The sequence below is a fragment of the Mustela nigripes genome, chromosome 3 (genome assembly GCF_022355385.1).
Source record: "Mustela nigripes isolate SB6536 chromosome 3, MUSNIG.SB6536, whole genome shotgun sequence".
Taxonomy (NCBI): Eukaryota; Metazoa; Chordata; class Mammalia; order Carnivora; family Mustelidae; genus Mustela; species Mustela nigripes.
Window position 1 is genome coordinate 42,402,402 of NC_081559.1, and position 15,596 is coordinate 42,417,997.

The window sequence follows — 15,596 nt, forward strand, 5'->3', positions numbered from 1 at the left end:
GGCCTTTCCAATTTGATTTGTCCCATCTCATCATCTAAGACATTGTGCTGACCAAATTTCATTTATAGATGTCCCTTGCTCGTGTGTGTTAAATGCAGCACCAAAGTGAGCAGTCTGTACCCCAGAGTTCCTCATCTGGAGGAGAGTTAGTAGCTCCTTAAACGTACACAGCTGAGCTTTAAAGGAGAAAGCGTACCTGACAGTCCAAATGTGGCTGGGGATGTCACCTGCCACTCCATCTCATCCTTCTTGATCTCAAACACCACGTTGGCATCGTGGAAGGAGCGGTTCATGAGTTGCTGCAGACGACTCAGATCTCCCGTGACCAAGGCAGCATGGTACTGAAGCACTGGGGACCCAGCTCTCGCTTGAGGCTCTCTTTCCATCTTGTGAAAGATTTGAAGTTTTCTAACTGGCTCTGGCCATCTCTCCATTGAAATGCCCTTGGTTTCAGAAAAGCTCTCCAGGAAGGCGAAAGATGGTCTTATGGAGCGTGAGCTATTTCTATTGTCATTACTCAATTGTCATCCAGACAGGGCTCGGTGCTGGTGTATTTATAACTCCTGTGGGCTCCGATGTGATCATGGTTACTTGATATGACCAGCGTCGTGTGACCACTGACATGCCTGAGTGCTCAGCCACCCCCTTGTGATTATATAGATTTGACTTCCAGAGACAGATACATCTGTTTATCTCCAAAACAGCTCTCCACAGGAGGGCAGGCACCCGACGATGGGCAGGGCTCCTTTTCCTGCTCTTTTGGGTAGGGCTCCTTTTCCTGCTCTGTAGGGTATCGTCTTTTTGTTGGCCTATCGCTTTCTTTGCTGCTGTGGATAAGGGTGGGCAGACGTGTGTTCTGAGGGCTGTGGAGCCCTGAGCATGTATAAGGAGTCCCAGCTGGATGCTGCAAATGACCAGGCTGTCTCTAAGTGTCCCTGGGTGGGAGGCTCCATAGGGCAGACCACGGATTCCCAAAGGCATCATCTTGGGTTCCTGGTGGCTTGTGAATTTCTTTCAGTTGTTGAGAACTCATCCCCAAAGGCCCATAGAAATGCCACAATCTCTGTTTCCGAAACAAATGGGAACAGCTTTTTATTAGCAACTTACTAGTTATTTGCTACAGTTTAGTGCAGGGCTTTATTTTATTGTCTAAAAATTAATAAAATCATTTTTTTCTCATAATATGGGTAATACACATTCTTACATCTTTTTTTCTTGTTTTTCTCCCACTAGGAAGTTGGAATGGGCCACCTTGGTTGGGCTATAGCATTCTTTGCCATGTCCGTGTCAGTGATGACAAAAGAGAGGCTAGAGGGCGGACGGAGGCTCAGGGAGGGTGCTGCTTGGATGGGCCAAAGGAGACATGGTGGAGCACGTGCCTGGGACACTGATGCACAGAGATGCTGAGGGAGGGGAAAGAACAACAGCCACCATTCATGCGGCTCCAGTGTTGTACGCGCATCCATGGGATCAGACACACCCCCGTGGGATCCTGTTGCTCTATGGCGTTGCAGTCAAAGAAATGACAGAGATGACAGGAAGAAAGACTTGAACTCAAGGAATCGGGGTCGTAGGGAAAGCACAGGCTTGGTCAGAGCCAAACTTCTTAAGCACCCTCTTCCCCCGTGTTCCTGTCTCTTGATCTTTGTACCTCAAAGCGCCCCTTGACTCCTTCTGTTCTTCTAAGCACGCCCTCTGCCGCCCCCCAGCCTCAGCAGGCTGTCTGTGTTGGCTCTTTGTTTTGAACAGTAATTCACCAAGACTTTCCACAACAACAGCAGGCCCAGCAGAGTACCCTTGATCTTCCTTAGAAGAGGTAAAGGGTGAAGGCCAAATCACCTGCATTTATCATTTAATACAGATATGGTTCTACCCTGGTTATAGAGCTGATTTGCAGGCATAAATGCACATGCATGGACTGACCCAAGGCCTGGAGTTTCCCTCACGTGGTAGAACTCAGATCTCCTCTGCTGAAGAGGGCTGTGGGGTTGCTGGGAAGAGGGAGATGTGCTCATCTGTCTGGTCACTGTGATGCTTTCATGCAGGCAGATAAACAGTGTTGATGGTGTCCCCATAGCTGAAGGGCTCTCATTGGTGACAGTGTGCAGGCAGGAGAGACTTGGTCACAGCCTGAGCCAGCTGCCAAGGGGCTGCAGGTTAATGATCCTCACTGTGATTGTCTGATGTCTGGGCCGAGGCTCAGTACAGATGGTGCCGAAGGATCCACGGAGTTTAGCTCTCAGGGCTCAGGGTGAATTGCAGGAGGAGGCTCTTTCCACCCAAATATCCCCAGCAAGTAGCTTTCTGTTGGGGACCCCATAGGTGGGCAGCCTTGATGACATTTGCAGAAGAGGAAACCAGGACTCCAAGGTCCAGGTAACTTGCTCAAGGCTTCTCGATCCTGAGATGGTCAGCACCCGAACACCTGACTGGGAGCACAGGGACTTCCTACCTAGCCCTCACTGCTGCCGTTGACCATGACACATTTTAGCACAGGGATTGGTAGTCCTCTGGTGGTGTATGGTGTGTCAGGCCTCCAAATGTATGTACATGCTGTCCCCTGTACCTGGCATTCTGGTGGTCCCCTTGTCAGCTGGCTGGCCCCATTCTTCAATGCTCAGCTTAGATTCCCTTCACTTCCGTAGCTAGTCCTGTTGTCTGTTCTGGCACTCTGTCCATGGTACCTGGCTCACTGTTGATTGCTGCTCTTGTCTCTGCCCCCCACTGGACCATGAGCATCTGTTTCTTCATCTGCACAAGATTTCTTAGTACTTAGCACAGTGTTGTCACTGTGGTCCTCAACTGGTCCTCAGTGGAGACGGCAAAAGAACAAATGGATTGATTTCTTTGAAATTTGCTCAAGTGCTCTGAAATTCCTCTTGTTCTTGGCCATCTGCTACCTTTTTCCCTTAGGGAATTTAGGTGGTAAACTAGCCCCATGGCTGGCCAAGGACAGGGACTCAGATGCTGGGGCTAGGGGTTCTGCCTCAGATCTGTGAGATTCAGTGTACACCCTACCTTTCCCCACATGTCAAAATGCTTCACCAAATTTCATAGGACTGTCTATTGAATGCTTCCTGGAGTCTCTTTATTTTCATATTCCACTATAATTAGCACATGGCATTATATTAGTTTCCAGGGTACAATAGAATGATTCAATAATTCTATAAATTTCTCAGTGCTCATCATGGCAAGCATACTTGTTGAGCATCTTTTCATGTTTTTGGTGGCCATCTGTATGTCTTCTTTGAAAAAAAGTCTATTCAGGTCCTCTGCTCATTTTTAATTGGATTATTATTATTGTCATTTTGGTGTTGAGTTATAGAAGTTCTTTATATATTTTGGATATTTACCCCTCATCGGATATATCATTTGCAAATATCTTCTCCATTTCAGTAGGCTGCCCTTTCATTTGTTGATGATTTCCTTTGCTGTGCAGAAGCTTTTTATTTCGGTGTAATCTCAATAGTTTAATCTTGCTTTGGTTTCCCTTGCCAAAAGAGACATATCTAGGAAAATGTTTCTACGGTTGATATCAGAGAAATTATTGCTTATGTTTTCTTCTAGGAATTTTATGGTTCAGGTCTCACATTTAGGTCTTTTTTTTTTTTCTGAGTAGTTCCAAGTGTTTATTTAATTCCTCTAATCTTTATGTATTTCTATCACTGCCAGCAGTTCACATGTATTTCTTCCATGATAAAAAAAAATTGACAAAACTACAGAAATGGACAGACTGCATTAAGGTTGCCAGGGAACAAAGATAGGAGAGGTATTCAAATATAAAGGGGTAGGGGCACCTGGGTGGCTCAGTGGGTTAAGCCACTGCCTTCGGCTCAGGTCATGATCTCAGGGGCCTGGCACATTTAGGTCTTTATTTCATTCTGAGTTTATTTTTGTGTATGGTATAAGAAGATGGTCCATTTTCCTTCTTCTGCATGTTGCTTCCAGTTTTACCAGCACCTTTTGGTAGAGAATGTCTCTTTCCCACTGGATATTAATAGATCAATCAACCATACAAGCATGGGTTTATTTTTGGACTCTATTTCATCCTATTGAACTATGTGTCTATTTTTGTGCCACCACCCTACTGTTTTGATTACTACAGTTTTTTAGTGTATCTTGAAATCTGGGATTGTGATACCTTCACTTCAGCTTTGTTCTTCTTTTTAAGACTGCTTTGGCTATTTTTTTTTTTTTTAGTTCTGTAAATAATGTTGGTATAGGAATTGCATTCAATCTATAAATTGCTTTGGGTGGTATGGACATTTTTAACAATATTTTTTCTCCCAATCCATGAAAATGGATCCATGAGGGTCCTTTAGAATGTCATTTCACATGTTCTAAACTTTACCTCCCTTGTCTCCATCAGCAGTGGCAAAGAGAGAATCAGTGTCATCAGTGGAAGAACTGAGATTTTTTTCAAGACTGCTCCTGTGTGCCTGAAACACTGCTCGTTGCTATGGACAGGGTAGTGGTAAAGAATATAACCACATTTGCAAGGAACTCACAGCCTCCATCAGACATAAGAGGCTTGTGCATACAGAAAATGACAAAAGGCAACACTACATAGACCATATCCTGTGTCAGCTGTACACTAGCATAAAGCCAACCACTCTCCACACTTCATTCATATACTAGGCAGTTACTCTATTTGTTCTTTGGATTTTTCATTTCTATAAGCTTAGCCATTTTGCCATGTTATTTTTCTCAGACTAATTGTGATTGGATTCATTTCAGAAGGACTTATTCATACAAAACTATAATATACACAACTATAATATGATCCAACTCGGACTTCACTTTAAACCAGAGAATTCCTTTGTTCCTGATGTATTTTGTCATGGGTTATTTTTAGAAGGGGTGGGAAAATTGGAGGTGCGTCCTGGCATAAGAGCCATTCTGGCCTGTGTTCTGCGATAAATTTAGCTTTCCATGCATTATATTTGTCAACAGCACCCTAAATATCCAAGCTTGATTTCAGCGGGTAGAGAGTAGCAGTCCAGAAACAGACATGGTTCTTTGTGAGAGCTTTAAAAATAGCCCACAGAAGACAGCATTGGTTTTATAAGTAGGACATGTAGATTACTTCAGGAGCATGACGGAGGCGTCTTGTTTTTGTTTTTGTTTTTTTAAAAGAGCAGCAATAGCCATATGTGGTTATTACATTAAAAAACAAAATAAAAAAAACTCTACAAACACTTAAAAACAAATCTAGTCGTTCCACTATTCATTCAAGAAGCATTCATGGGATATTATGCTCTAGGGTGTGTGGTTAGGTTTGGGGGATAGAGAGACAAAAAATACAAGAATCCTGCCCCCAAGGATCACACAAGAAAGAGCAGTGACCACAGGACCCTAACATAGAGGAGTTTTTTAGTCCTCCTTCCCACCAGCTGAATGATGTCCTTTGGTGACAGGTGAACAGCACTGATCCCTGATCCAACACTGGGCTCCTTCTTGCCCATTGTACAACAGTTCTTTCTATCCATACCTTGCTTGGGTTGGGCCATTTTAATTTTATTTTTATTGTCTTCGCCCTTCTCAGCTGAGTCAGAGCCAATGTGTAAGCTTTAAGATACAACTCAAACCTTATCTTCTCTGCCTATTTCCGTCCATATGAAAACAACTTATTCCAAGAGTGAATTTGTATATGATGCTGCTGAGCAATTATTAAAATCCTTGAAGAATTATGATAAAACAGAAGGACCAGAACGACCAGAGTTTTAGTTTTCAAATAAGTAAAGAATTTGATCCTTCAAAGTCTGAATTGACATCAGTGCTGGGCAAAATCCCTAAAAAGGATGAAAAGGATGGTTTGGGAACATTTAGAAAAGAGAGTGGGGATACTTGGAGCTTTGTAGGTCCCTAGGAACAAGTCATGGTGGATAAAAGAATTTTCCTTTGTGACATGGAGTCATTCATTAATATGTAGACGGGATGTAGGCATGGGGTATAGTTCCACCTGCAGTGGAAAGTTTCCTGGAAACCTTTGAGAAAGTGGAAAAAAAATATGGGTCTTCTTTTAGGAAAGTCTTGCTAAAAACTCCAGCTTGAGAAGTAATACACATGGCATGTGCAGAGCAGGGGTTCAAATCTTGGCTGTCAAACGGAACCACCTGGGGAGCGTTAAAAAGATATGGATGTCTGGATCTCACCTGACAGGTCCTGGTGTCACAGGATGGGCAATGCAGCCTGGGCATCAGGTCTGTTAGATACCCCCCCACCCCCACCACCACAGGGACTTCTAATGTGTAGACAAGGTTTTCCTCTGATCCTGTGCAATACGCTTATGGATGATTTACATGGCATATGGAAAGGTGGATATCCAATTGATGAGTGACATGGATCATGACAACCACAATCGCCAAAGATCTCAACAGGCCAGAGCAATGGGCTGATTCCATTGATGCCCCAAGGTGACCTTAAAGCCTCACCCACATAGGATCCCATTGTCCTCTGGGTCACGTGGCTGAGACCGGTTCCTGCTGCTGGGGGCTCCCATTTGTGGTACCAGAATTTTCTTTTTCTTGATTTTAGGGTCAGAGGTTAATGGTGCTAGGTGACATAAACACTGCAGATTATCTGACAGTATTTTAAATCATTCAGAGAGCATTTTGGTCCAGAGTAACTTGTGTCAGTCAGGGTCAGTTTGAGTTCCCTTCCTTCCTGGGACCCTGGCAGCACCTCTGCTTTGCCTCCTCATGTTTTTCCTGACTTTCCTGTCTGCTCAGACTGTGTATGCTCTGCCCTGCCCCCACACTGGGGCACAGCATTGGCTTTTGAGTTTTTTTTGTCTGGTTTGTTTGCTTAACATCCACTACCAACATCATGTAGGGAGTTTGGCGACTATCCTGAAGTTATGAAGGGTCCGGCACCATGTGCAGTCTTACCCCACCTCTCTTCTCCATCTGCACTTCCTGTCTCTGTTGCAGCCACTGAAGTCCCTCCTCCCCTCCTTTCCCCTTAATTGGGGTTCCTGTCAGTTCCAGCTTCTCCTCCAGATATCTGGTCCAGGAAATTCTTCTGAACAAATACCGTGTCCTTCTTGAAAGAGGGGGACTCTGATGAAAAGAACCTTCTCCAAATCAGCATGCTTAATAGTTTTGGTTCTTCAGAGGAACTATCAAATGGTACTTATCTGATGGAAGAACTTCATTTGTATCTGTGGACCATTTCAGAGTACTACACAGATTTGACTGTGGCGGCCTTTTATTGGAGTAATCTTGGGAAAAGAAGGACAAAAATCCAAATGGGGTGGATACCCAGCTTCTATCTGGACAACTCAGTGAATGGACTAAATCTCTCTAGTAATTGCCCATGTAGTTAACTGGACTTGAATATAATTTTGCAAAGACTATATTTTGGATTTGAATTATAAACACGTTTTATCCACACAAAAACTGAAGGGCCAGTAGCTCATGAGAGGGAGTTTTGGTCTCGGGATCCGATAAGATGAAAAAGTAAAAATCTGCCTTAAAATTATGAGATATACAAATGGTACCATTTGAATGAATGGTAGTTCTTATTCTCAAGTGATGTCAGGATCTTTGTATTCTGCCATTGAACTGATGAATGATTTTCTTTTGCTCAGAAGTGTCTGAGGATGAGCTCTGCTAGTACTCAGTGGAAAAATATAGTTGAGCTTGAAATGTGAGTTTTATTACAGGGTCAGACTGTTTTTTCTCCAGAACAGAGACTTTCCATGTGTTCAGGCCACGAAGTAGATTTTCGCTCCCTGCCATTTCTTTGTATTCTTGGAGAAAGCCAAATGTGTGGATTCTTTCCTGGGCCATTGGACAAATGTCTGCTTCCTTCTGGGGTCAAATGTCCAAGTAAATGGTTAAGTTAAGACAGCAAGTCATTCCCCAGGTGGACGTTGTGAGATTCTGAGCACTTTCTCAAATATGTGAATATGTATTGTTAGCCTGGTCAGTTCATACTTCCTACACGAATCGTTTCTCTAAATGGCCGTGTATGAAATTCGATCAGACCCTAGATGTTCACATTACTACCACTTGGCCAAGAGCTAAGGTCTTACTGTGAATCCACTTTCACCGTAAATCATTTTATCTTGTTTTGGTCCCCTCTGTCCCATTTAATTTCTAAGGGCCACTCCTCCTTCATCCCCACTCCCAGTAGCTTTTTCAAATAATAATAATAAAAAGTTTTTAGAATTATAAGGTAGGCGGGTGTATAAGGCTCTGCTTTCAAGAGCTCCAGGACACATTCACCCATGTACCAGAGTTAGTCACACAGACATTAATATAAAAAATGTTAAAATATCTCAACCTTTTCTCTGAATAACAGTGTTAGCACAGCACACCTCATTTAACAAAACATTAAAACATTTTACTTCCTCAGATCAAGTGTATCTATTAATAATGACTTAAATTGTCTGTACTGATTTCACATTATTAAGAAATCTCATTCCCATCATGTGGAAGAACACAATATGGAGGGGGGGTGGCGGTTTGCGGTGGGAACACCTCGCTAACCTATTTTGCCGACATGGCTACCCAGCCCAACTCGGATCATGCAAAACAACAGAGTCCCTTCTCATTATGAATGCAATCTTATCCAAAGGTCAAGTGCTGCTTTCATCTAGAGCCCAAGAGAGCTTTTTTGGAAGCTCCGAACCAAAGGTGCCCTTGAGGGCTGCATATCCACTGTGGTAGAGTGTGAAACAGGCCGCCAGATCCTGAACACGCACAGCCAAGAGTAAATAGCCCTGGAAGGACATTTATAGACTCAGGGGACGTTGCTGGAAAACATATTATCGAAGCTTTCCCTGATAAAGGTGACAACGTTTCTTTACGACTGTCATGGGGATTTAATTACATGATAAAATTGCAGCTCCTGCCTCTTGAGACAAATTGCATGCTAAGACTGATTGTTTTTTATGAATCTCACACTGAGAGCGAAATACTTCTCTCTTGAAGTTGCTTTGATCTGATCGTTATGTCCTGTCACCCTTCATATCCCTTCTAGATACGAGAACTTGGCTGATCCTGCGGTTGAAGAAGGGGGCTCCTGGTGGGCTTGCTTGGGTGCTTTGCAGCTCGGCATGGAGCAGAGTGGGCCAGTTTTGTCTGATGGATTTAAAGTTGGCTTCACTCATTTTTTAGTTGGTAAAAAATGAGAACTTTGGGCTTCCAATAGAAAGATAGGAAAAAAGCATTAAAAGAAATGAAAATGACTATTACAGACATATATAATATATAATTTTACTAATTTCAAAGGCAAGTTAAAATAAGATTTTTTAAAAAGTCATATTTTGGAAAACTTCGACAAAACTGATGCTTCTTAATTTGCAGGTAGAAGGGTACATTTCTGTGCAATTTGGAAATATTCTATGTTGAGCTGATACATATGGAGGATTTTCCAGGTGCTAGCAGCCTAGCAGCCTACAGAGGCAAAGAGTAGAAGCCCTTGCCTGTAGGAAGTGTTGCACTTTGTGAAGAGATAGATGAGGCAACCAGTAACTAGTGAGCGGGATGAGATCACTGCCAAGGACAGGTGTGGGTCTGATGGGGAGAATGCAACAAACAGAGCATTATAGTGATGGGAAGTAGGGATGGGACAGACTTTCTCCACAGGAGGCATCTGAGCAAAGCACAGAGGAGGTTGAGGTACAAGGCTAGCTCATGTCCCTGGGAGGGTGTCTGTTTCCTTTCCTTAACCTATAGTGAGGATGAGCAACTGTACCCTATTATTTTTGGCTGAGCAAGAGGCAAGGTGTAGCCTCAGAACTGCATTGCATGGGGCCATGAGTGCCGTCTGGAAGGGGGGTCAGGCAAAGGAAGGGTTGTGGGTAGTAAAGAAAAGCAGCATCCAGCAGGCCCAGGGGGTCAGAACATAAGTGAGTGGCAGGGACTAGACCTTTGGTGGACATGGAGAGGGGTCACCCAGACCCTACTCTTAGGGAGGACTTGTTACCCTGATGCAACTCCTTCAGGGTTTGTCTCAGCTCTAGAGAGCTGCCTTACTCCAGAATACACCTCTCAAGGCAACCAGATCCCATAACTACTTTGGTGTGTGGAGAGGTCCTGACATCTTGACCAGATGTGGGAAAACTGTGAGAAGGGACTCTGCTCCAGAGCTCCCCTAGGGTTGGCTACACATGGCACTGTGCCTTCTGTGTCACAGATCAACTTCCCCTCTGCCAGTCTGATTTTCTCCCTCTCTTCACAGGTGTTCATGCCCTGCAAATATCCTGTGAGGCAAACTCTACTCAGCATCAGACTGTGAGCCCCAGAGTCTCTTGGACCACCTAGAAGGTTGGGGGGGTGGGTGTGTGTTGTTAGAGCAGGTGAAGACAGGAGAGCAGAGAGATGGCCTGCTCAAGAGCCAAGAAGGGTGCAAGGGATTGATAGTGTCATTGGGGTATTTTTTTCAAAAGATTTTATTGATTTATTTGACACAGAGAGAGCGAGTGAGTGAGAGAGACAGAGAGCAAGCACTAGCAGGGGGGACAGCAGGCAGGGGAGAAGCAGGCTTCCTGCTGATCAAGGAGCCTGATGTGGGTTCGATCCCAGGCCCCCAGGATCATGACCTGAGCCAAAGGCAGGCACTTCATTGGCTGAGCCACCCAGGATCCTCTAGGGGATGGTTTTAACCAGAGTTCCTAACCACTAGTTAAGCACCTGGGATTTTTTTTTTTTGTCTCAATTTGCCATGGGTTGATTCTTTTTAAAAGTACAATTAAAAGTAATTACAAGAAAAAATATAATAGAAAAAAGTCCAGTAATCACACACTGTCATATTAATTGTTAAGTTGCTGTCAATATTTTTAAAAGCTTACTGTCAATTTCCACGGCAAACACTTGGCAGAGTGTCATCTGCCTCTCACTGTGCTCTGACTAGTGCTATTTTCCATCACTCACCGGGGTACAGGGCTGGTAAAAGGATGCTGGCAGAAGTGCTTACGGGTAAGTTAGCTCCTGGCACATCTTTCAGGCCCTTGAACACTTGCTATAAAATTTGAACTAGAAGGTATTGGACAGAGGTCACTAGACTTTTTCTGCAAAGTGCCAGAAAGCAAACATTTTAGGTTTGTAGGTCGTATGGCCCCTGAGGCAACTTCAGCTCTGCCATGATAGAATGAAAGTAGTCATTGATAATATGTAAATGAATGAGCTTGGCCAATCAAACCTTACTTGTAAAAACTGGCAGCCAGGACTGGGATCATAATTTGTTGACCTTTGCTGTAGGCAGTAGGGAGCCACTGCAGGTTTGTGGGAAGGGGAGAGACAAGCACCTTCAAATAGGAAACAGTCATTGCATCCTTCTCTCTGTGTGCCTTTCCCACTCCTCACTTGAGTGAACCTGCTCTCTCTTCTCAAGGCAAGCTCAACTCAACAACACTCAGCAGAGCATCCAGGTACCCTGGCACACATTTGACATATTTTCCTCACTTATATCTCTCTTCTGGTTTGCTGAACTTCTTGAATCTGTAAATTTATGTCTTTCATCAAATTTGGGACATGATTGGAATCTATTTCTTAAAATATTTCTTCTGTTCCATTATCTTCCTTCTCTCTTTCTTGGACTCCATTTGGCTATATTAGATCTTCTAAATTGTCCCACAGTCTCTGTTCATTTTCTTTTCTATCATTTTACTTGCTGTTCTTCAGGTTGGATACTTTCCGTTGATCTATTTTCAGATTCATAGACCCTCTTCTGTTAAGCCCATTATTGACTACAACAAAGCCAACTCTAACTTCAAGAGCGGTGGGTGAGCTGTATTGCCTTAAGGACTCAATTAATAGAGAAGGAAGCACCTCCTTGGTTCCAGTCTCTCCACTGCCATCCTTCCTATTAGAAGATCTCATTCCATTGCTGAATGGATCCTCACTGCCTTTCCAAGATAAGTGTAAACCCTCATCTAGAATTTGTGGTCTCATGTTGTGCTATCTATCCCAACTTACTTGCCTCAACTTTTCTCCCCCTACTCTGAATTACACAGCCTCATTTCCAGGCAGGTCCCTCTTCATTGCACAGGGTGTTGTGCCCCAGCATGCTTCACTTTTTCTCAATCTACTCCCTCTATTTGGATTCCCTTGCTTTTGATCACAGCCATCTATCAAGGACCAGCCCAAGAGAGTTTTAGTGTCCCCCATATGTTATGTGGCCTGTTAATATTTATTATGTACTTACTGTGTGCCAGAATATGGTGAATAGGACAAACCCAGTCCCCGTTCATATCCAGTTGCTGAATTCAGTATTGGAAGATAATGGGCAATGAGATGGAGAAGTAGAACCAAGCTACAGGTAGTCATTTGCCACTTCCAATTAGTGCCTTAGGAATGTTTTTCCTGAACAGAGCTCACCATTGCAGGAACTGCCATCCTCCTGGGAAGGAGAAAAGCCTCTTTGCTATCATCCTCATTTCTTTTTGTTCTTTCAAAACTCTCCAGTGTGCTTGGGAGTGATGCTAATAGAAGTATGTCATCAGCATATATTATTTCTTTATTAGCCTGTTTCTCAATTTTGATTCTGAAAATATCCTGATTTAGTCTAATTGCAATTTCACCGTGTTCCACAGGCAGTGACAATTCATACTGGGGGGAGCTGAGACGTGACCCTTAGGATTTTTCTTCCTGCCCCATATGATCTGAAGCTGGACCATTAGCTCTAAGGCATGCATCTCATCTCATCACAGTGACTCAACCTGCTTCTGGGGAAGAAGAGAGCCTAGGGTGTGTATCTGGTTGAAAGCAAAGAAATATCTTTATTCTAGGTGGTGGGAGATATTTTTCTGTATCTAAAGCAAAGGCTAGAGCCATTTTATTCCTAAATAATTTAACTATATTCAAAGATAATCTGATGTTATTGTAGGAAAGTGTATTTCTAATAAATTCCACTTGATCTGGGTGAATCAATTCAGGCAGCGCATAATTGAGTCTGTTAGCAAGGACTTTAGCAAGAATTTTGCAATCAGTGTTAATTAAGAAGATGGGACAATAATTTGTGCATAATTCCGGATCTTTTCCTGGCTTGTGAATCAAAGTAATAAGAGCAATGCTCCGGCTGGTGGTGGGATAGTGTCATTAGGTGCTGATTTATAAGTACTTAGAAAGGTTTAATTTCATTTTGCTTCGAGCAGGGTCTCCCTGCCCCCACATCGTCTGCTGAGGGTGTGCAGCCGAGATGGTGGAGAGCTTCCCTCTCTATCCTTCCCTGTCACTGCTGACCTCCTGCTTTCCATTTCTGTTTTATTCGGCAGCCATGGACCCCATTTATTCATCCATGTTTTTTCTTAATACTCTTACTTGAATTATTTGAAGCCAGAGACTCCATGCTATTGATGTGTGTGGGGTATGTGTGTAAGGTAAAGTAAAAGGGCTGTATGCAGCTTCATTGGGGGAAATTTGTTCATGGATCTTCCTGAAAAATGTGTCTGGGTGCGTATCAAGAGCCCTTCACTAAAACTTAGGAAACATACCTTGTTTATACAATGCTGCTAACTGGCTGTTGACCAATGGAGGAACAAATGTGAGCCTCAGTGTCTCCATCTGTAAAATGCAGCTGTAAGATGTGTGAACTACAGGTATCATGGAATTCTGGGAAGAGTGTTGGATTTATACTTTCCACCAGCTGTGAGGCCTCAGGGGTGTAACATACCCTCTTTGAGCCCCATTTTCCTCAGCTGGGTAAGCAGGAAAGGCAATAGCTCTTGGGGAATAGGGACTTAATGAAGTTCCTTGATACCTGTAAGTCCTCTCTCTTTGCCTCCACTTAGGGTTGGTTCCAGTTCTAACATGTTCTGGTTTGGGGATGTATTCTCCTTAAAGATTAGAACAGGCTGGCCTTGTGCCAAGCCACTGCTTATTTGGTGCATTCAAGTTCATAAATCAGTCTACACCACCCTCCAGGAGATACCTTCTTTCTCCCATTGTTGTGGAGTTAGCCATTCCTTTGCATGTGGGGCGGGGTCTACACAGGGCTCTGTTTGGATGTTCCAGAATTCTGAAGGCAACAGGGTTTTGTTAATGGCCTCCACAAACACAAGTCATTGGTCTCAAAACCTTAGCACAATTTATAAAGACCCTGAGAGATGAGCCAACCAACCCCATGTTTTTAAAGTGAGGATATTAAGGTTCAGAGAGATGGACTGACAAGTTCAAGGCCACGGAGGCAGTGGTAGAGCCAAGGGAATAACTGGGTCATCTCACTGTTAGTTTCTTGCCGTCCCCAGTACACCATTCTCAGAGCCCCCAGCAACATACATGATTCTGTCATTAGTTCAAATATGACTCCTACAAGGGAGGGGCTGTGCTCATTTCACTGACATTTGACTGTTGGGTTTGTCCTGGGTGATGTTCTCCTCTATGCACAGGGAAGGGGTGGCAGATGTGGCCCAAAGTGATGGTGGCCTCAGTGTCAAGTCTACCGGGGTGTTGGCTGGGTGAGAAGTTGCACTGCACAAACAGACCCCATTTTGATGTGTATGCATATGCCTATCACACATTCCCCACAATCACTCCCCAAGTGTATACATGCTGCTGGGTACGATCTCTTAATAAAAACCCAATTAGTATTTCTTTAACTTGCCTCCAGATGCTTAAATACCATTACCCCAAACACAACATAATGTCTCTAGTTTTCTGTTTCAATCAAGAATTCAAGTAGCATCTTGACTTGTATATAATATATCAGCAGCAAAATCATGGAATGCTGACATCCTTAATAATAGCAATTAGTAATCAGTTGTTTCTTAAGTAGTTTGATTACACCAGTTACCAAATTGTACAGTTGATGCATTTGGGGGCAAGAAGGGTCTCGCCACCCCTCCCCCAGCCATCCTTTCTCCCTTTCCATGTTCTTGGTGGTTAGTGAACTGATAGGCATTGAAGGATGCGAGGACAAACGATGCAATCATCACTAATATTAAAATATTATCCAAAAATAGAATTAAATATTTCTTTACAGAAAGGCTAACCCCAGTAGTATCCATGGGAAGGCAATCCATCATGTCAGCAAAAGAGCTTAGACTATCTGTGCTAGGCAGCACACACAGACTTTGAGCTCCTTCTCAGAGCAAAGACCTTGTGCTAGGCTCTGGGTACCAATATGTGTTCAGTAAGGTTCTCACCTTCAAGGAGTTGTTTTTAAGTTTTAAATATCTGGTGGGTATAGCAATTAGCCCAGCAAGGCCATGTGTTTCCGTAACTAATGGAGACTGAGGCCATTGTGTCTTTATGGAGGAGGAGAGTCTGTGGGCCAGGTGACCAGGGATGGTCCTCTAGTGGAGGCCATCCGCTGAGCAGGCTCTGGAAGGAAGGAGTGGCCTAGGTGAGCAGAGGAGGTCCTCACGTGCCTCAGAATTTGGGTGCAGCCCTGGTGGGGAGGTTCCTATTGGAATGGGGTGGATGGCATAGATGGGGGAGTTGATTATTGGACAGCTATGTGCTTGGTCCTGTTCACCTTCTCTCCCTCTCCCTCTCCCTCTCTCTCTCTCTCTCTCTCTCACACACACACACACACACACACATGGGGGGGGGGATGCCCCATTCCTGGTCCATCCCAGTCCATCCTTGCAGGGGACATGTGAATAGTGTCTTTAGGGAAATCCCAGCCAATGACCGTTCCCCTGC

At 43.9% G+C, this 15,596-nt stretch overlaps 1 protein-coding gene and 1 long non-coding RNA gene across 4 annotated transcripts in view; one reads left to right on the forward strand and one right to left on the reverse strand.

The window, feature by feature from the left end:
• Window positions 1-15,596, forward strand: part of LOC132013674 (uncharacterized) — a 137,845-nt gene that overhangs the window by 59,115 nt on the left and 63,134 nt on the right. The gene's annotated exons all lie outside the window — the stretch shown is intronic.
• Window positions 1-15,596, reverse strand: part of ASB18 (ankyrin repeat and SOCS box containing 18) — a 61,420-nt gene that overhangs the window by 40,348 nt on the left and 5,476 nt on the right. The window contains exons 2-3 of the mRNA XM_059393778.1: window positions 13,194-13,196; window positions 197-316 (exon numbers count right to left, since the gene is read on the reverse strand). Coding sequence (XP_059249761.1) covers window positions 197-316; window positions 13,194-13,196 — 123 coding nt within the window. The remainder of the gene's footprint in view (window positions 1-196; window positions 317-13,193; window positions 13,197-15,596) is intronic.